The sequence below is a fragment of the Xenopus laevis genome, chromosome 2S (assembly GCF_017654675.1).
Source record: "Xenopus laevis strain J_2021 chromosome 2S, Xenopus_laevis_v10.1, whole genome shotgun sequence".
Classification (NCBI taxonomy): domain Eukaryota; kingdom Metazoa; phylum Chordata; class Amphibia; order Anura; family Pipidae; genus Xenopus; species Xenopus laevis.
In genome coordinates, this window is record NC_054374.1 from 158843465 (window position 1) to 158864343 (window position 20879).

At 43.1% G+C, this 20879-nt stretch overlaps 1 protein-coding gene and 1 non-coding gene across 2 annotated transcripts; both read left to right on the forward strand.

Annotated features, from left to right (window-relative positions):
- The first annotated feature begins 441 nt into the window (after nt 1-441).
- chordc1.S (cysteine and histidine rich domain containing 1 S homeolog) lies at nt 442-20104 on the forward strand. Its single transcript, NM_001091121.1, is given in 11 exon segments — nt 442-739; nt 4093-4142; nt 4243-4299; nt 6575-6735; nt 14002-14102; nt 14434-14489; nt 14692-14762; nt 14938-15043; nt 16603-16722; nt 18202-18264; nt 19531-20104. Coding segments are annotated over 11 exon segments (1005 nt in total). The 5' UTR covers nt 442-675; the 3' UTR covers nt 19687-20104.
- Nucleotides 9058-9162, forward strand: LOC121400833. Its single transcript, XR_005965959.1, has one exon. It is a non-coding gene; the product is annotated as a U6 spliceosomal RNA (small nuclear RNA).
- Nucleotides 20105-20879: the final 775 nt, after the last annotated feature.

Genomic DNA, 20879 nt, shown 5'->3' on the forward strand with positions numbered 1-20879 from the left:
ACGAATTTTTGATAAAACGGGTCAGATTGTCCAATCACTACGAGGAAACAAAATAGCACCTCACAGGCCGGACTTTTAAGTCACTGATCTATTTAACCTCCTTCCTCCAACTGACCCCCCTCCTGCATTCAATTGCCATAGCAACTGCCCCGCCCTACATTATATTAAACAGGCCTGAATCATTGCATTCGACACGTTAGGTACCAATTCCTTTCCTAACGCTGTTTTGCCCTCCCTCCTAACAGTTTGTTAAGGCGTCACTTCGCCTCAGACGAGTTATTTCCTAGTTCTACTGAAAGAACAACCAACAGCGCAGCAAAGAAAAGTTTCCCGTCCTAATCAATCTCGCCGACGCCCACTGTGCGTGAAACGAGCGCGCCTACCTACTTATGAACTCTGGCCACACCCATCACAGTGCGTAGCGACAACGCATGCGCAAAGGCGATTTTCATTGAAGGCTGTTGCGCGTGCGCCCTAAAGTAGATTGTTATCCCGCTGATTTGTTCCGGTTTGAAGTCTGCGCATGCGTGGAAGGTTCGTGAAAGTTCCTCATTGAAAGCCGGCGTGTGGGAGAGGAGAAGAACTGAAGGTTGCGCCCTGTCAGACGGAGGTTACTCGCCCCCTGGAAAGGAAAGGTTGAACTACCGCCAGTCAGTGCTGGAATAGTGTGTGACTATGTCTTTACTCTGCTACAACCGGGGCTGCGGGCAACGCTATGATCCAGAGGGGAACAGTGATGGTGAGAGCGGCCCCTTGTGTCTATTCCTGATGCCTCAGTCTCCTCCTCTGCGTTTAGTTCTACTCACCTGCTGTACTGTCTGCTACTCCTGTCACTCCCCTCCCCCACTGACACTAACCCACATCCCCCCACTGACACTGACCAACATCCCCCCACTGTCACTCCCCTCCCCCACTGATACTGACCCACATCCCCCCACTGACACACTCCTACTGACCCCTCATTCATTCCTACACCCCCTGCTGCACTGCCACTATCCCCACAGACCTACCCCGCATGCACCTTAACTACCCCATCCCCCCCCCACACACACACAGTTGCCCCCCCCCATGCACCTCAACAACCCCCTCCCCCATGTGCCTAGTATGGATGGGCGAATTTCACCCGTTTCCTTTCGCCAAAAATTTGCCGCCGGCTAAATGACGCCAACGCCCTTTAAAATATATGAGCGTCAAAATTTTGCCGCGTGGCTTCATTTTTTTTGACGCGCATCTTTTTATTTTGACGCACAACGCCAAACAAGTCTATGGGTGTCATTTTTTTGGCGAAACAAGGTGAAAAAATTCGCCCATCCCTAGTGCCTGGGTTGCCACATTTTATGGAAAAAAATACCACTTTCCTATATATTTATCTTTTTTCCCTATTAATAACATTGGGATCACTGACCTTCCTATATATTTATCTTTATTTCCTATTAATAAGATTGGGATCACTGACCTTCCTATATATTTATCTTTATTCCCTATTAATAACATTGGGATCACTGACCTTCCTATATATTTATCTTTATTCCCTATTAATAACATTGGGATCACTGACCTTCCTATATATTTATCTTTATTCCCTATTAATAACATTGGGATCACTGACCTTCCTATATATTTATCTTTATTTCCTATTAATAAGATTGGGATCACTGACCTTCCTATATATTTATCTTTATTCCCTATTAATAAGATTGGGATCACTGACCTTCCTATATATTTCTTTATTTCCTATTAATAACATTGGGATCACTGACCTTCCTATATATTTATCTTTTTTCCCTATTAATAACATTGGGATCAACCATTATTTTCACCGGCCAGGCGGTAAAATACAGGCAACCCTACACGCGCCTCCACTACCCCATCCCCCCACACACACAGTTGCCCCCCATGCACCTCAACTACATACATCTGACGCCATATCCTCTACCCCCCCCCCTCCCATACACCGCTGGGAGCACCCTCACTAGCATTACTTAAAGGAGAAACAAACCCCTTATTAAAAAAAAAAAAAACCCTACCCAACATAGACCTCCCTCCCCCCCCAGCCTAGCCATTACCCCAGGCAAATGCCCCTAACATTTTACTTGCCCCTCGGTGCAGATTCAGGGATCAGAGTTCACCGCAGCCATCTTCCAGGTCTTCTGTAATCTGAGAAAGAGACCGGCAAGGCGGTGCGTGCGCAGTTGGAGCAATTTCCCGATTAGTGACAACTGCACATGCGCCAAAATTGACGGAAAATGCCGGAAGAAGACGCGTAAAATGGCTGCTGTAAACTGCAATCCCTCAATCTGCACCGAGGGGTAAGTAAAAAGTTAGGGGCATTTGCTTGGGGTAGCAGCTAGGCTGGGGGGGAGGAGGTAGGGGGGGTCTATTGGGTTAGGGTTTTTTTTATTTAATAAGGGGTTTGTTTCTTCTTTAACTGTCTTAACACCCCCCCCCCCCCACACACACACACACACACACACATATAACGACAGTGGCCTCATCTCTGGTCGTCTCCTTATATTAATGAGCCTGTCAATGGCATGTTGAGGTATTCTGAGACAGTCCCATGGCCCAGAAGAGGAAAGCCCTTTATACATCAATGTCCCCTCCAGAGACCCTGCTACCTGACCAACATAACTAGGGTTGCCACCTGGCCGGTAAAAATTATGGTGGATCCCAATGTTATTAATAGGGAAAAAATATAAATATATAGGAAGGCTCTCTAGGAGCTTAGGACTTGTTAATGTCAGGTAATGTGGCACCACGACTGGCCACTATTTCCACAGTTTCTGCCCAAAGCATTTACAATTGATGTCCGGTTTCTGCTCTTGGGCTGCAGAGAGCTAGAGACAGATGCCAAGCTGTTTGAGAGCCATGGATAGGTGATTAATGGTTCACCTTTTAAATAATATGTGTTGCTTGTAGCCTGAATGTACAGAATTGCAAGAATAGAAAGAGAATCGCCCAAACACCAAATATGTTGCAGGTGGGGAACTTCCCCTTTTCTTTATTGTGACCACCTGTGCATCAATGTTTCGGGGGGGGGGGGGATTAACCCTCCCTTCGTCAAGATACAAACACTAGTGCTACAAACATATTTAAGGCATTTGGGATGCATGTGATCTCACCCATTTACCCATAGTCCACCAGGGTTCAGTATATTCCAAAGTGAGGCTTGACCCACATTGTCCATGTGTAGGTATACAAATCCAAAAGTCCAATTGTACATCACATAATGGTTATATTGTAACCCCTTCAACCCAACAATGGTGATCAATAATAGTCAACGGTTACGTAATACTACTCACAAAGAGAAGAATAAATAAAATTTTAAATGTGGTTTTTAAAGGGATTCTGGCATTATTTTTATGATGTAATTTTATTTCTAAATGACACTGTTAACACTGCAAATAATTCATTCTACAATATAAAATTTCATTCCTGAAGCAACAAGTGTATTTTAGTTGTGATATTGGTGTGTAGGTGCATCTCAGGTCAGTTTGCCTGGTCATGTGCTTTCAGATAGAGGCAACACTATGGGATGGAACTGCTTTCTGGCAGGCTGTTGTTTCTCCTACTCAGTGTAACTGAATGTGTCGTAGTGGGACCAGGATTTTACTATTGAGTGCTGTTATTAGATCTACAAGGCAGCTGTTATCTTGTGTTAGGGAGCTGATATCTGGTTACCTTCCCATTGTTCTGTTTTTAGGCTGCTGGGGGGAAAGGGAGGGGGGATATCAATGCAACTTGCAGTAGAGCAGTAAAGAGTAACTGAACTTTCAGGGCACAAGTCACATGACTGGGGGCAGCTGGGAAACAATATGTCTAGCCCCATGTCATGTTTTAAAATTAAAAACAAAAAAATATGTTAACTCTTTGAGAAACTGATTTCAGTGCAGAATTCTGCTGGAGCAGCAGTATTAACTGATGTGTTTTGAAAAAAAACATGTTTTCCCATGAAAGTATCCCTTTAATCAGCTAGTCCATCAATGCATGATTCAATAACGGTTTGTAGTTTTTTACTTGCAAACGGTATATATATATTTATACTTTTTCTCATGCTGCTGTTTTAATTCTTTCTTTTTTTTTCTAATCCAGATTCATGTACATACCACCCCGGTGTTCCCGTCTTTCATGATGCTTTAAAGGTAAATTTTACGTTCCAGAAAATGAATGTTGGCTGTCTGACATTTCATTGCATTGAAAGCCGCTCTGTTCTGACTTGCCTCCATTCCTTTCTTTTTATAGGGTTGGTCCTGCTGTAAGAGACGAACCACTGATTTTTCTGATTTTTTAAGTATTGTGGTAAGTGGCTAACATCATTGTTTGCTCTCTGTTGTTTTTAAATGTTTCGCATATTTGTATGTAATTATCTATGTATAACTTTATTTGTAAAGCGTTGTTAAGGAGCCGCAGCGCTGTACAGTGCATAAACGTGCAATATATATAAAAGTATACATGGGGAGACAAATCACATAATAAATATATACAGAATCATAGGACAAAGAGCTTAAGTGCTATGTGGTATGAGACATAGTGGGAAGGAGGTCCCTGCCCCGTAGAGCTTACAGTCTAAGTGGATGAGAGGCTAACATACAGGTACAAATTGGGCATGAAAAAGGTAAGGCATAGTCAGTAGGAGCAGGGCTAGGCTAATGTTCTAGTGCTCCAAAAGGTAGGCTCTTTTTCTTGAAGAGATTGAGGGAAGATTCCTTTAGGAGGAATTCAGGGATGGAATTACAGATAGAAGGTTTGAGATGAGAGGTGGATGTGGATGGTGTGAAGAGGAGGGGAAAAGACAATACGGAATGTAGAGTGAGACGAGAAGAAATGTAGTGAAGAGCAGAGGAGTGTAGGGCTTTGAATGTTAGTAGAAATTTAAGGTTTTATATGCTATCCTTTGCTTAACAAGCCACGCTAAGGATTTTAGTTGGGGGGGTGAGCAGGTTCCCTTTTAGGAGAGGGCAAAAGGATCCTGGTAGCAGAGTTTAAGATTGATTGGAAGGGAGACAGATGGGAGCCAGGAAGACCAGTTAGGAGGAGATTGCAATAGTCTAAACGGGAACAGATAAGGGCATGGATTAGTGTTTTGGCTGTTTGTGAAAGAAACGGGCCACATGCACAGGCTGGAGGTGGCTAAAGAGAATGTAGCACCATGTACACCCCCATGTTGTGTGGTTCTAGATCAGGGTTCTCCAACCTTTTTTTTTACCCATGAGCAGCATTTAGATGTAAAAGGAGTTGGGGAGCAACACAAGCATTAAACATGTTCCTGGGAGTGTCAAATAAGGGCTGGGATTGGCTATTTGGTAGCCAATATCTGCACTGTCAACCTACATGAGACTCTGTTTGGCAGAAGACATGGTTCCTATGCAACCAAAACTTGCCTCCAAGCCAGTGATTAAATAATTAAAAACCCTGCTTTGAGGCCACTGGGAGCAATATCCAAGGGGTCGGAGAGCAACATGTTAGTCATGAGCCACTGGTTTGGTGATCACTGCCTTAGATTATCCTACTCACACAGTTCTAAATAACTTGCATTATTGGAACTTTATGGATTGTCGCATCATCTTCAGGTTCCCACTTTTTCCTGAGTACACAGAGACAATCCCAAACCTCCTTAATTAGCATTAAAAACATTGACTGGCTATCACATAACAAAAAATAAATTACATTTAAAGCAATTAAAACATAATGTATTACTGTCCTGCATTTTGTAAAAGTTACGTGTTTGCTTTAAAAAGTCTACAATAGTTTATATAAACAAGCTGCTGTGTAGCCATTTAGGGCATAGGTTACTTAGCCGATCACAGATAAACTGCCCCCATGGCTACACATCAGCTTGTTTATATAAACTATAGTAGTACTTATCTGTTATCTATTGTGTATCATGTGCTTGAATGGCTGCCCCCATGGCTACACAGCAGCTTGTTTATATAAACTATAGTAGTACTTATCTGTTATCTACTGTGTATCCTGTGCTTGATGGCTGCCCCCATGGCTACACAGCAGCTTGTTTATATAAACTATAGTAGTACTTATCTGTTATCTACTGTGTATCCTGTGCTTGAATGGCTGCCCCATGGCTACACAGCAGCTTGTTTATATAAACTATAGTAGTACTTATCTGTTATCTACTGTGTATCCTGTGCATGAATGGCTGCCCCCATGGCTACACAACAGCTTGTTTATATAAACTATAGTAGTACTTATCTGTTATCTACTTTGTATCCTGTGCTTGAATGGCTGTCCCCATGGCTACACAGCAGCTTGTTTATATAAACTATAGTAGTACTTATCTGTTATCTTCTGTGTATCCTTTGGTGTTACTGCTCCTTTTAAAAGTTAAGTGCCAAGTATTAGAGACAAGAAGATGGAGGTCCTCTGATTAATTTTCTATTTTTCACATGACTATTGACATGCATTATACATCTATTTATAAAGTTCTGTTCCTTACCCTCTTTATCAGGTATTACTTGGTTTTGGCTTCATGTACGACAAACCTAATTTGAACATTTGCCTGATTTTTCTAAAGCTATAGTAGCCATGCATGCTAATGGAAATGTCTGAACCTCTACAGGGATGTACGAAGGGGCAGCACAATAATGAAAAGCCTCCGGAACCAGTGAAACCCGAAGTCAAGATAACATCTGATAAGAAGGAACTGGCAGATTTTAAACCAAAGTTCAATGAGCTTATTATTCAAGCCCCAAAACCTATTGAGTGCATAAATAGACCAAGGTAAGGAGAACCAAATCTCGTGTTTTTTTTTTTTTTTTTTTACCTTTGTTATTTTCATCTAATTTAGTGAGTAGTAGTTAATGACTATGGGCCATTACATATACACACTCATTCATATATGATATTAAGTACTCTATATGTGAATTTTACCACTGTGTTGTATAATGTTGAATGGATGTCTTCTTTTTTTTTTTTTTTTTTTTTATAAATGCTTAAAGTAGAACTAAACCCTGAAAATTCATATGGCTAAAAATGCCATATTTTATAGACGGAACTTATTAAGGTAGCCCAAAGTTTGAGCTTGTCAATAGCAGCAATGATCCAGGACTTCAAACTTGTCACAGGGGGTCACCATCTTGGAAAGTGTCTGTGACACTCACATGCTCAGTGGGCTCTGATTGGCTGTTGAGAAGCTAAGCTTAGGGCTCGTCACTAATTATCCAGCAGAAAATGAGCTTCCCTGGCTGTAATATAAGCTGATGCTACAGGGCTGATTATTAAATTCTGATGCTAATTGCACTGGTTTCTCTTGCCTAGATTGGGGGACACAGGCACCATGGGGATAAAGATCCTGCAGCTGGAGAGCAGACACTAAACAGTTAAATGACTCCTCCTCCTGCTCTGGGCTTTATCCCCTGCCTACTTCCTGTTCTCCTCAGTTTTATTTTAGTGTCCTCAGAAGGAGGACTGACACTAGTGGCTCTGGAGCAAGTGGTTAGGATACTTTCCAAAAACCATGCCACACAGGGGCCAAGGTTCTCTTTCTAGAGCCCCTCCAGCCTAATGGTTATTTTTAATGCCCACTGCCTTCCCGCTCTACGGAGGTCTGCAGGCTAAGCTCCACTGATCCCTGGGGGTTCCGGTTCCCGCTCCACGGAGGCTGCACCGACCCATTACCACAGGGATCCACCTCGGGCACTTCAGGCTGGCATCAAGGGTAAGTAGTACACCCTCCATCAAAGGTAAGTAGTACACCCTCCAACTCACCCCAAATGGCTTCCTCAGGCAGTGGGGCCGAGGATCAGTTGGTGACCTTCTGTCTGCCTGCCAGCCACCCCACCCGCCTGCCTTACTGGCCATCCGCTGCCCCCCTACCACTTCTTTTCCCACCATATTCACCTTACTTTTGCTTCTCTCAGTCTCCTCGTGGCTTCCCTTGTCGAGAACTGATCTCGGCCGCCATCTTGTATCCCGCGGGATTTCGCGGCCGCCATCTTGGATCCCGCGGGATTTCGCGGCCGCCATCTTGGATCACGCGGGATTTCGCGGCCGCCATCTTGGATCACGCTGCACTTCGCGGCCGCCATCTTGGATCACGCGGGATTTCGTGGCAGCCATCTTGGATCGATGAGGTTGTAGCTGGCCATTCTTACAACCGCTTCTCTATCCGGTGCCATCTTCCTCCCCAGTCCCTTTTTTCACGGAATAAAGTGTACATCCTAAGACCTGTATGCCTCTTCTGACCTTGTCTAGGCATATTAGGTGGATACTAAAATTCTTCCCTTCCATAGCAAACCATTCCTGCCTAACACTAGTCAGTATTCCCTCCCTTCTGGAGAGGGGATTCCAAGATTATGGCAGGTACAGTGGAACATCACCCTGTTACGATGAATCATGGAGATACTAAAGCAAATAAATAAAAAAAAAAAAAGATTAAATAAATAATTATGCTGATCACTATTATCTTGGTCTGCACATTATTGTCCTATTTTGCCTGTCTTATGGCAACTCGGGTTTCCAAATACTTCCACTGTCCCTGTTGAGGCCCACCCTTCCCCTGCGAGCAGCCCTTCGGCTATGGCTCTACTGTCCAGCTCAGTATCAGCTACGGCAAAACAATTGAGCTCGGACTCAGAATGGTACACGCCTTATCTCTCCTACTACAGAGTTTGGCATGGTTACCGGAGATTATGGATAGAGTCGTGGAATATCTATCTACTTCCCAAGGCGATCCTCCCCATGGTCAAAACACCATTCCCACTCCTCTCCAGATTCCATGGACAGCATGGAAGAATATTAAGGGAGAGAAGGGCAACTTATCAAGGGAGGACTCTGATCCAGACACTCCCTACCCTAAAGGGAGGTCGATGGACCCATACGGGCAGTCTTAGCATTAGTCCTTAGCATTCAGGACAACCCAGCCACTGCGGTTCATGGTAATCGACCGCTTCACATGGTTGACAATTCAAATGCCAAAGGAAATCCTCTTAGGTTTTCCAGACTAGGACCAGTTGGCAAAAATTGCCAAATCTCAATGGACAACACAGACCATAGGGTCCAGCTCTTCAGAGACTGTATAGACCTTGGTCTGCCCCTCCAGCAATGCTCGCTTCGGCAGCACGTATACAAAAATTGGAACAATGCAGAGATAAATGGCATGGCCTCTGCGCAAGGATGACACGCAATTGTGAAGTCTTCCATAAGGTGGAACCCCCTGGAATTACATTTTCCCGAACACCACCATCCTGGTGGCTAATGCGTCTGCCTTCTGAAATTCCCTTGATAATTAATAAGGGCTTCTGCAAGGCTATATTCACTGACCCAGTTACAGCCATCTTCATTACACCTGTATGGTTGGAGCTAGATGCCAAACATACTGGGTCAGATGTTTCACCACCAACCAACGTCTCTCAAAGGGCCGATGTGGTCACATATATAGATATATCGTGACACTGCCCTAGACACCGCTAAAATTATTGTGCTGATGCTTCTGGCACTCAGTTGTTACATGGTTAAGACCTGTTCAACAGACCTAACTTCTAGGATTCTGGGTCAGTCTGCGCCTTCCCAGGAAAACCACTTCTGAGCAAAGTTGGACCAGACTAGCGCTTAAGTGATGGGTTGCAAAAGCACTCTTCTGCAAACTTCTGTACCCATCGCTTCCACGTAGACAACCTTGTTCGTCCTTCTCGCCAAAGTCATGGCTCTTGAGCACAGATGGTAAACCCACAGCCGGCAGTTGGACCCTAATACTCCTTCTCACAGAGTTCTTCCTGGTCTTCGACCATGAACACTACTAGACTTGTCCAGGACAAATAACTACACCGCTGAAGGTGTACTCGCCTCTGAGGTCGTTCCTTAGGAGGCTGACTAAAGCACTTGGGAGGACTGAAAACATACTATTCAGAACCCCTGGGTCCTTCAACCCATACCTCAGGAATATCTAATATAAATTAAACCTTCAAGAGCACACGGCTCTGTCGATAACCTGGTCCAAAAGGTTGTGGGTTCATTTCCCACCTCTGCTAAAAACTCAGTTCCAGAGCAGCTCTTGTCCGCTCTGCTTAAGGTTCCCCGTTTCCAAGAGGGTATACTGACTTACTCCAGTCTCTTCATTGCCCCAGAAGGGACGGTTCCTATTGTCCAGTGCTGGACCTAAGGATGCCCACAAGTGCCACTTCAAAAAGGGGGAATCCATTCAGTCCCTAGAGGGGGGGGGTTTTATCTTGGAGATAGTTGACAGCAGAGGTGCCAGCCTCCATATTCCAATCCACAACCACAAGTGTTTTCTACCCTTCTGCATTGCAGTGAAGCATGGCAGTTCATGGCACTCCCCTTCAGACTGTCCTCTGCGCTTAGCGTATCACCAAGTCAAGACCGCGGGGTTGTCAAAGCCAAAGTAACACTGACTCTGCTTGGAAAACCTACCAGTCATGGAATGTCAGACCGACGGTTACACAACATACAGATCAGAAGAAGATCTAGAAGAAGTCCAGGCACTTCGGATCTCACCTCAATTCAACAGTCCATGGTACTGCAGACCCTGAGGAGCTGAATACTCAATACCAGTAACCTGCCCTCCCCCAACTCACAAAACGGAATACCTATGTCTAATCACGGACTGCTCAGTGGGGGACCTCCCATTCATAGACCAAGGTATCGACTCTCCATAGTCTTATCCCCACACTCGAGAAGGGGGTGCCCAGTCCCCCTGCGTGCTACAATGGGCACCATGGGAACAATGGTCTCATCGTTGCCACCGTTTTCATAGGCAACTGCACACAAGACCTCTTCAGCAGTTTAAGGTCCATTCAAGAGACAGAACCCTCATGACCTGGATAGAACATGCCAATCCCTGTCCAACTCAGGGCATCTCTACTGCAGTGGATTCAGCCTCAGAGATGGCTCTCTGGGAAGGCCTTCCCAGTTCAACAGTGGGTGGTCACGGCCATAGATGCAAGTATCCACAGTGAGGGAGACGCCATTTGGCTCCAACACAGTACAGGGTTAATGGAACAGGACAGAACAGTCTCTTCAGATCATTATTTTGAAACTCAGCTCCTTCTTCCTCTTAATAAAGCACTGGACGGACCTCCTAAAAGGTCAACCTGCTAGGATGCAATTTGAGATTGTGCTGGCGGTTGCATATGTAAATCTTGGAGTGGGCTGAGAGGACCATACCCACCAGCCCCACAGTATACATCCCAGAGGGAACATCAGGATAGTGAACTTCCTCCGCAATGAGATATGGATCGCTGCGAGGGGAGCCTCCATACAGTGGTCGCTCGATCGTAGAACAATGGGTAATACCCTAAGTGGTTCTAATGGTGACCAGGTATCTACCCAGCGTATTGCACAAGTCAGGGATCCTCTTGCGGTGGACACTCTCATAGCTCCTTGGCCATACAAACTTACCCACGTGTTTTCCCTGCTCATCCAGCTTCCAAGAGTCTTCAAATGAATGAAGGAACAGACTAACACCGTCTGGGAGGCACAATTTTTGCCACAAAGGGCATGGTTCACAGAGCTCAGCCTGTTGGCTGACGCACCTTCCACTTCCAGTTCGAGTCGTTCAAGGTCCAATCATCCACCCAAAATTCACCTCGGTTGACTTAACAACGTGGCCCATGAAGCCCTTATCCTGACTACCTCAGGTGGTCCCCAGTCTATCATGCCAGCTACGCCAGAGCTCAAAAGCTGATATCAGCAGGGATTTACCACCAGAGACGAAAATCGTTATCACTGGCGTGTACACATTCACAGGGAACTCTACAATTTTGTATCAGATAGCCATCCTTCAAACATCAGGACCTCTACAGGGTGCCATATGACTGGCTCTGCCATACATACAGCCAAGGGGACCTTAACTAGTCCTGTAATAGCTCCTAGAGGATCCCTTGACCCCCTAGATTCCATCCCTTGGTGATCTTGACAGAAAAAGGGGTCCATCTGGCGGGTTTTCCTCCTTCAGAAGGGTTTCGGAACTGATGGCTCGTCTTCCAAGGCCAACACATCATCTTCATGCTGATAATGCGGTACTGCGACCAATCAGGAAGCTCTTCCAAACTGGCTTCAGATTCCATTGAATCAGTATCTTTTGGTTCCTTCCATCTCTCTGAAACCCAAGACCAGCCAACACATCATCTTCATGCTGATAACGTGGTACTGCGACCATTCAGGAAATTCTTCCAAGCTGGCTTCCAATTCCATTGAATCAGTAACTTTTGGTTCCCTCCATCTCTTCGGAACCCACAACCTTTTAAGAGAAAGAACTGAACAATCTGGATGTAGTCTACACACTGGATTACTCCAGTGAGAAGCACAACTTTTGATGAGCTCTCTGCTTCTCCCTAATGGCCACAAGAGGGGCCATTGGTCTCCATGTTGGTAAATGCCAAATGGATTAGATTTTCCAGCCTATGCGATTACAGGTAAAACAGCACCGTTTCGAGTTCGGCTCATGCCACACCTGAAGTCAGTACTTCATCAAGCGTCAGGAAAGACTATACCTTCAAAGGTGACAGAATTCTCACACAGCCCTCAGCCGAGGCTAGTTTTGGGAGAAAAGTGTGTCAGGATGTGGTTTTCTGAATACAAATAAGGTAGATGTCCCACCCTCATGGGTAGCTTTGGGACGTCCCCATGGTGCCTGTGTCCCCCAATCTAGGCAAGAGAAAGAGGGATTTTTGTACTTACCGTTAAATCCTTTTCTCTTCGCCTACATTGGGGGACACAGGCCTTCCCTCCCTGGTTATATGATTCTATTCTATGCTATGTAACACGTACCTGTTCACTACCGTTGTTCAACTATGCACTCTGGGGTGAGACTCCTCCTCTCATTAGGGTTCCTTATACATACTTGTCCTTCCTTCTTCGGTGTCAAAACTGAGGAGAACAGGAAGTAGGCAGGGGATAAAGCCCAGAGCAGGAGGAGGAGTCATTTAACTGTTTAGTGTCTGCTCTCCAGCTGCAGGATCTTTATCCCCATGGTGCCTGTGTCCCCCAATGTAGGCGAAGAGAAAAGGATTTAACGGTAAGTACAAAAATCCCTCTTTCTGTGCTGCCATGTAGTAATTATCTGTGTTAATTACTAATCAGCCTTATATTGTGACATTTCTATTCTATGTGTACTGTATATTGTGAGTGGGTCCCTAAGCTCAGTAAGTGACAGCAGCACAGAGCATGTGCAGTGAATCAGCAGAAAAGAAGATGGGGAGCTACTGGGGCATTTTGGAGACACAGATCTTTACTGCTAAAGGGCTGTGGTTGCCTTGGGCAGGTACAGAAGCACAAAACATCATGTACAATATTTGTAACCTACTTCTTTAGTTAAGCTTTAGTTCTCCTTTAAATGGGTAGTTAAGTTGTAAGATCTTACAGAATATCCTGACCCCGGCAGCCAAAAAGCTATGGCAACAATTTTATTGGTATTGTTTCTTTTTATTATTTTTACACTCATGCCTCTCCTATTCATTATTGAATTCACTACCTGGTTACTAGGGTAGATTGTTACACAGCAACCGCAAAGCTACTGAAATTCCAAACTGTTGAGTTGCTTAATAAAATGAAAAGTCGCCTGCGGCATGGCACACTCGTCGCTTGGTATTCCGAAGTCGCCCGAAGTTTCCAAGTTTTTATTTTTCATTTTATCCGGCACAAGACAGAGGCAAGGCATTCGGGGAGATTGGTCGCCGCAAAGACGAGGCGATTATTCGCCAGGCGACTAAATCTCCCCAAATCTCCCAGTGTGACCTTACCCTAAAGGGCAATTCACCTTCATTTGCAAAACTGTAATAACATATAAAAACCACAGAAATGTCTTCAAACTTTCATAATCTGCCAAATTAAGTAAAATGAACATGGTAATTAGGGGGTGTGGCCACAAAAATGGGCGCACCAAATCTTTTTCTCCTATGTTTTCTAAATGTTGGGAGGTCTGCATTGCTAGGAAATATTTTTAAATCAAGCTGGAAATTCAAAGCCTTTTTTAAATAACCCTCAGTCAAAGTTTTGAAAATGAAAACGTATATTACAATTTACTTTCAGCTCGGACGAGCCAATGGCAAAACTGCAGCTGAAGATTTCTGCATCCTTGAAGCAAGCACTGGATAAACTGAAGCTTTCAGAAAATGATAAAACAGTAACCGGTAACTATTGTATTTTAGTGTGAGCTGTGTTGTATTGTGCCTTTCAGCTGGCAACTGTCATGTTTTTTGTTCTCAGCATTCTCTTGTAATTTGATAGCATGCAGCTTGTGGAAAATTATTATCCAGGTTGTATTTATTTCCATTGGTAAACTGGTTCTGAGAAAACATTCTTTCTACGTGAACCTTTAGTTTAGTTGAACCGATCAACTGGCAGTGCACGGGTACATCTATGTGTTGTGGTTGGAACAATGTTTGGATAGTTAGAGGAGGATTAAACCACACATTTTAAATTTTTAATCCAATAATAATGTCTATTTATTTTTTTGTATAGATGAATCCGGTGAAATTAAAATTGGAACCTCTTGTAAGAATGGTGGTTGTTTAAAGGTTAGTGCCTTATTTGAAATGTATTTCTGGGTGTATGTGGACAACTTATGCAACTCATATGATGATCTAGCTGTCCCTGTGACGGACTGCAAATCTAAACATTTAGGGACATACGAAAAACCTCATTTTCCATAACCTTTGTTCATCTTGATGGTACAAAATTTCTATACACTTGCTAAGTTTTTATCTCCCTTTTTAATAGACTTTTGCTGGACCACAGAGTAATGAAGAGGTTTGTCATTATCACAGCGGGGTGCCCATATTCCACGAAGGGTATATATTTTTTCTATTTATTTTATTTTGCAAATTTGACTGACAAAAAAAGATACAGGTCCTTATTGACAACACACTTTTTATTTTATGAAAAGTTTTTGTTTTTTTTTAAATTTTTGGTCAAATTTCTTATTCCAGAATTTCTGGATTTATATTATTTTCTGTCTTCACTTAGGATGAAATATTGGAGCTGCTGTAGGAGGAAAACCTCCGATTTCAATACGTTTTTGTCTCTAGAAGGGTGTACAAAGGGTACCCATTTATGGACCAAAAAGGATGATGTAGGTGTTCATAAAGTAATATATGCCCTTATGTTCAGTACTGAATGCAAGATCTCTTATTTTGAATTGATTGTAATCTTTAATTCATCATTAATCTGTAATGTACGCTACCAAATTGTATCTGTCTATTCCTTCCTTTTTTTTGTTTTTTGAATTTTTTAGTGTTTAAATCAGCAGCAATTAACCTGGTCTTAAGGTGGCCATACATGGATAGATCCGCTCGTTTGGCGATGTCGCCAAACGAGCGGATCTCCCTCCGATATGCCCACCTTGAGGTGGGCAATATCGGGCAGATCCGATCGTGGGCCCTAGGGCCCAACGATCGGATCCTAGCATTCACAAACGGGTGGTCGGATCGCGGGACCGCATCAACGAACAGATGCACCCGCAATCCGACGGGATTTTTAATCCCATCCGATCGAGATCTGGCCGATTTTCGGCCAGATCTCGATCGGGGAAGCCCGTCGGGGGCCCCCATACACGGGCCAATAAGCTGCCGACTTGGTCTGTCGGCAGCTTTTATCGGCCCGTGTATGGCCACCTTTACATGCATTTTGTATGGCACTTTACCTTTTTAGGGTTAGTCCAACACTGGGCGTTTTGGGGAGATTTGGTCGCATGCGACTTATCGCCTCGTCTTTGCGGCGACCAATCTCCCCAATGCCTTCCCTCACTCTGCGCCTGCTGAAATGAAAAAACTCTGTCGCTAATCACATGCGGCAATTCGTTTTCCGAAAATGCCTCAAGAGGAAACTTTGGAAAACGAACCACCGCGTGTGATTAGCGCCAGTGTTTATTCATATTAGCAAACGCAGAGTGAGGGAAGGCATTTGGGGAGATTGTTTACTATGAATAAGTACCAGGGGGTATGAAGTCTGGTTGCTAGGGTCCAATTTACCTTAGCGACCATGTAATGCTTTGAATGAGAAACTGGGAGATGCATAAGAGAGGTCTGGACAGACAGATTAGGAATTAAAAGTAAAAATACAATTATAACCTCACAGAGCAATCATTTTATAATCTGCCGGGGTCAGTGACCTCTGTTGGAGAGCTGGCAATTTAAGGAAAGGAAGGCAAATATTTTAAAAACTGCTGAAAAGTTGCTATGAATAGAGTATTTTGTAACACTTCAAGTCAACACAAACATGAGCTACCCATTTAAGTTTAGAGCAACATATGGACAATAGTGCAAGGACTTTATACCAAATGTGATCCACTCTAAATGTGCGCCATACGGTATACTGTCTGTATGGTGTTAATAGGGTTCTTTACCAAAGGTTTTTTTTTTTTTTCCTATATTTGTATTTTTTTTTTAAATGTAAATATTTAAAGGGGAACTATCACAAAAATTGAAGAGAGAATGAAGAGAAACAGATGCTGAGAGAGGAACAGTGAAGATAAACTTTATTATTTCAGAAAAGATGCAGAATCTTTAATTGATTATATTTAGAAAGTTTCTTATTTCAGTATGATGAAGCTTTTCATTTTTGCGATAGTTCCCCTATAATATAATACCTTAATATATGTACAGATATATTTTTTAATCTTCTTTTCTGTAGGGTAAAAAAGTAGTCCCATGTAGGCACGACTGGCATCAGACTGGCGCAGGAGTGACAATATCAATTTATGCAAAAAATTCAATGCCGGAGCTAAGCTACGTGGAAGCAAATAGCACAGTTGTAAGTTTGTTGTGTGGGTTCTCTCTGATGCCTTATAAAAGGGTTTATTTTATTACTTCCATTGTAAAGATATGTGGAGAATGGAGATCGCCAGCTTTGCAGGGTATTTGAATTAATTCCATGTGCATAATTTAATTGTCTCTGGGTGATTGTTGAGCCTCCAATGTCTGTTGCTGGCATTAAAAGGTACAGCTGCCCTATTTATTAAAGGGAAACTAAAGTCTAAAATAGAATAAAGCTAGAAATGCTGTACTTTGTATACTAAACATAAACATGAATTTACTGCACCACAAGTCTAATCAAACAAATGATTTATGCTTTAAAAGCTGGTCCCAGGGGGTCACCATCTTGTAACTTTGTTATACATCTTTCCAAGACTGTGCACATGCTCAGTGTGGTCTCAGCTGCTTAGGGATCATCAAAATTATCAAAACAGCACAAGTCAAATAATACCTGCCAGAAGCCGATACAGCAAGACTAATAATCGGAATATACAGACTGCACTGGGTCCTGCATTATCATTTAATCTAATGTGGATTTTATAGTTTTTGTATTTAATACAAACTTTCTCCAATTTTGCAGAACCAGTGGCTGCAGCAAAATAATCCTTCAAATAGAATCCCAGTTTATCTGTTTTAAGGAGAATGAAAAGGCAAAAATAAAATGCAATTTTTACTTTAACTGAAATAGAAACCTAATTGTATGCAGTGAAATTCCCTTATCATTTACTTGCTCTGACAGCTGCGGATACAAATCTCTACACGGTCACCGACTGCTCTACAGAGAAACAAACAAAGCTGCTGGAGTTCTGGGAAGTAAGGTGGGGCTCCCCCTGCTGTTTTAAAGTATGATCGTTTCCCTGCAGAGCAGCTAGGGACATCTGAAGTGTCCTATCCACAGCTGTCAGAGCAAGTAAATGAAGGGAGAATCTCGCTGCATACAGTCAGGTTTCTTATAAAAACGGTACACATTTTTTAATTAAAGTATATTGGAGATAGGTTTCTTTTTCATTAAAGAAAGTAAAAAATTAAAATTCCATTTTTAGCCTTTAAGGCCTGGCCAGGCTTTGAGCTTCCTAGGAAATGATTGCACTGGAATGAAAAATATAAGTGTGCACAAATAAGTTTTCTCTACTCATTGGGACATGTACCCACTTGTACAACACAACATTTTTAGAGTTTGTGATATTGGATGCTTTTACTGCTAACATCATAAATGTATAGCAGGAGCACCCTTTGCTGCACCTGTTTGGGCCAGTACACTGTTTAGTCCTGTCTGTATGTATATGTGTATAGACACCTTTTCATTATTGTATCTTGCTGCATGCAGTGTTTTCTCTCTTTTGCCTCAGTGATCCTTTCTCATGTGTTAGATATCCTCATTCCCTGCCTTATGTACGCCCCCAGCATTGCTCTCCTTGCTCCTTTATTTTCTCCTAAGTTGTTCCCCAAACATTCTAACTGATTGTTTTCCCTTTAGGTAAATATTCAGGTAGTATTTGAAGGAGAGAAGACATTTCAGCAAAATGTACAGCTCTGGGGGGTAAGTACTGCAATTGTTTATTATTTGTATGTGTAAAGCAAATACATGCCCGGGAGCCATTAAATCTTTCTTAACCTTTTAGAGTTGTCCCATGGAAATATTTAAAGGAAAGCTAAACTTTCCTTTAGCTTCTATGTTGGTTTCTGGGTTGCAGATTTAGTCATGCCTTTGTTACTGTTTTCTCTGATTCGCCACAGGTTTACAGCTTTCCTAATATGTTGCATACCACTAGCTAGAAAGGGCATGGCCTTGCAGGTCTGTGTGGATGGTATAATGCCATTGGGACAATGCCCTTTGATTATTAACTTTTGTCCGTTTAAAGGACGAAGGAGTAGGCAAGAAATGCTACACATTATGTTTTGTGCTTTTGTACCAGCCCAAGGAAACCACAGCCCTTTAGCAGTAAAGATCTGTGTCTCGAAAGATGCCCCATTTAAAAAAAAAATGCGGAATGAGGGATTTTCAGGTGCGGGTATAGATGTGCGTCAGGTTGCGGGTCTCATCTAAATTTCTTATGTAATATTGTCTATATTTTACTCCTTTTAAAGTTTTACCAAACTTGTTTCTGTCCCCGCCACTTTGGATGACGTCACTTCCGGGTTGCAGCAACATCACTTGCGGGTCCGGGTTGGGTAGCGGATCAATGTGGGTAAATATGCGGGTTCAGGTTATGGGTCCGGGTCTTAGAAATTGGTTCCACACAGGACTCTACTGTGGGTAACCCATCTGGGAACCCAGCTGTGTTGCAGGACTGGTCCCTCCTACCCTCCCACCCCTTCCTGAGTTTGTGGTTGCGGAATAGGGTACCGTATGATGCAACTTCTGGGTAAAAGTGACGTCACTTCCGTATTCACGGGCGCCGGGTTTGGGTGGTAAGTGGGCTGTTTGCAGGCTGGGTCGGGTAGTGGGTCTGGGTGGCAGAGCACAGTGGATGGCGGGTCGGGCACGGGTCTGCCCGATTAGACCCACGCAGGACTCTAGCTTGGCATCTCGACAGCAGGCTAGAGCTCAATGAGAATGTGCAGTGCCGCTGACAAACAAAAGATGGACCAACAAGTTCCAAGATGGTCAAGAAATGGTCCTAAGTCTTGGATCATTACTTTTCTGGGGCTGTTGAACCTCTGGGCTGGTACAATAAGTTCAATATATAACAATACAGCCTTAATAGCCAGATCTTATTTTTAGGCTTTAGTTCTTGATAAAAGAAAGATAGTGTAACCTGTGTGTGCCAATTTAACCAGTACCACTCTTCCCATTTCTTCTAAGGTGATTGATGTTGCGAAAAGTTACGTCAGTTTGACTGCCACAAAGGTGGAAGTCTTTCTGAAGAAAGCGGAATTCATGACTTGGGCACGGCTAGAATTACCTCAAAAAGCCCCGGCCCCGTCTGAACAGAATGAGACTCCAGAGGAACAAGAATAACTGTAGACATTGTCAACGTTTCGGGGTTGCGATAAGAGCTTTTGCCTTCTTTCCATGCTCCATTGCTATAATTGTTCCCCCAAGTTTTCTTTCGTATCATTCTAGCAAGGCGACTTCTGATCCCAATCCCTCGTTTGTCCTTGTAACAACACCAAAACGGTCTGGTCAGAACTGCAGGTAAATGACGGGCTTTTCCTCTTGTTATTATATTTTATATGTAATCTGTGTGCTCCTGGAACATTGCAATCAAGGTGCACAGTCATGAAAGAAATAATGTTGGAAATTGAGTTTCATCCGTAACCGTAAATGGCACGCAAGTGGTGCATGCTACATGACAAGCATATGCAAACATGCTGAAAGTTGCACACGCATTTGAGTTTGTAAATGAGCCGTTAAATAAATACCTCCATGACTGTAATGTTTTCATAGAAGTGCCTCGTGGGAAAGGCTGCCTCTGTGTGGGTGGCATTATATTGATTCATACATGGCTGCTGTGTTTAGAAATATCTTGCCAAAAAAGAGGCCACAAAAGCCTCAAATCCCCTACCCCAACATCTGAAGTACTAAGGGGCAGATTTATTAAGGGTCAGATTGAAAATTAGTATTCAATTTTTTTTTTTTTTTTTTTTATGGTCAAAACTCTAAACTCTAAAATTCTTTAAAGGAATTGTTCAGTGTAAAAATAAAAACTGGGTAAATAGACTGCAAAATAAAAAATGTATCTAATATAGTTAGTCAAAAATTTAATGTATAAAGGCTGGAGTGACTGGATGTGTAACATAATAGCCAGAACACTACTTCCTGCTTTTCAGCTCTCTAACTCTGAGTTAGTCAGTGACTATAAGGGGGGCCACATGGGACATAACTGTTCAGTGAGTTTGCAATTGATCCTCAGCATTCAGCTCAGATTCAAAAGCAACAGTTATGACCCATGTGGCTCCTGCTCAAGTCTCTGATTGGTTACTGCCTGTTAACCAATCAGTAGAAACCTGCAAAGCAGGAAGTAGTGTTCTGGCTATTCTGTTACACATCCAGTCACTCTAGGTTTTATACATTACATTACATAGTTTTTATTTTATACTTAACAATTCCTTAAATATCTACAGCTCTGGCTAAAATCTCATTGCATGTCAAATTCTGCATTTGAACTTGCTGTCAGGGACCATAAAGGCCGTTAAAGAGTAAAGCGCTCC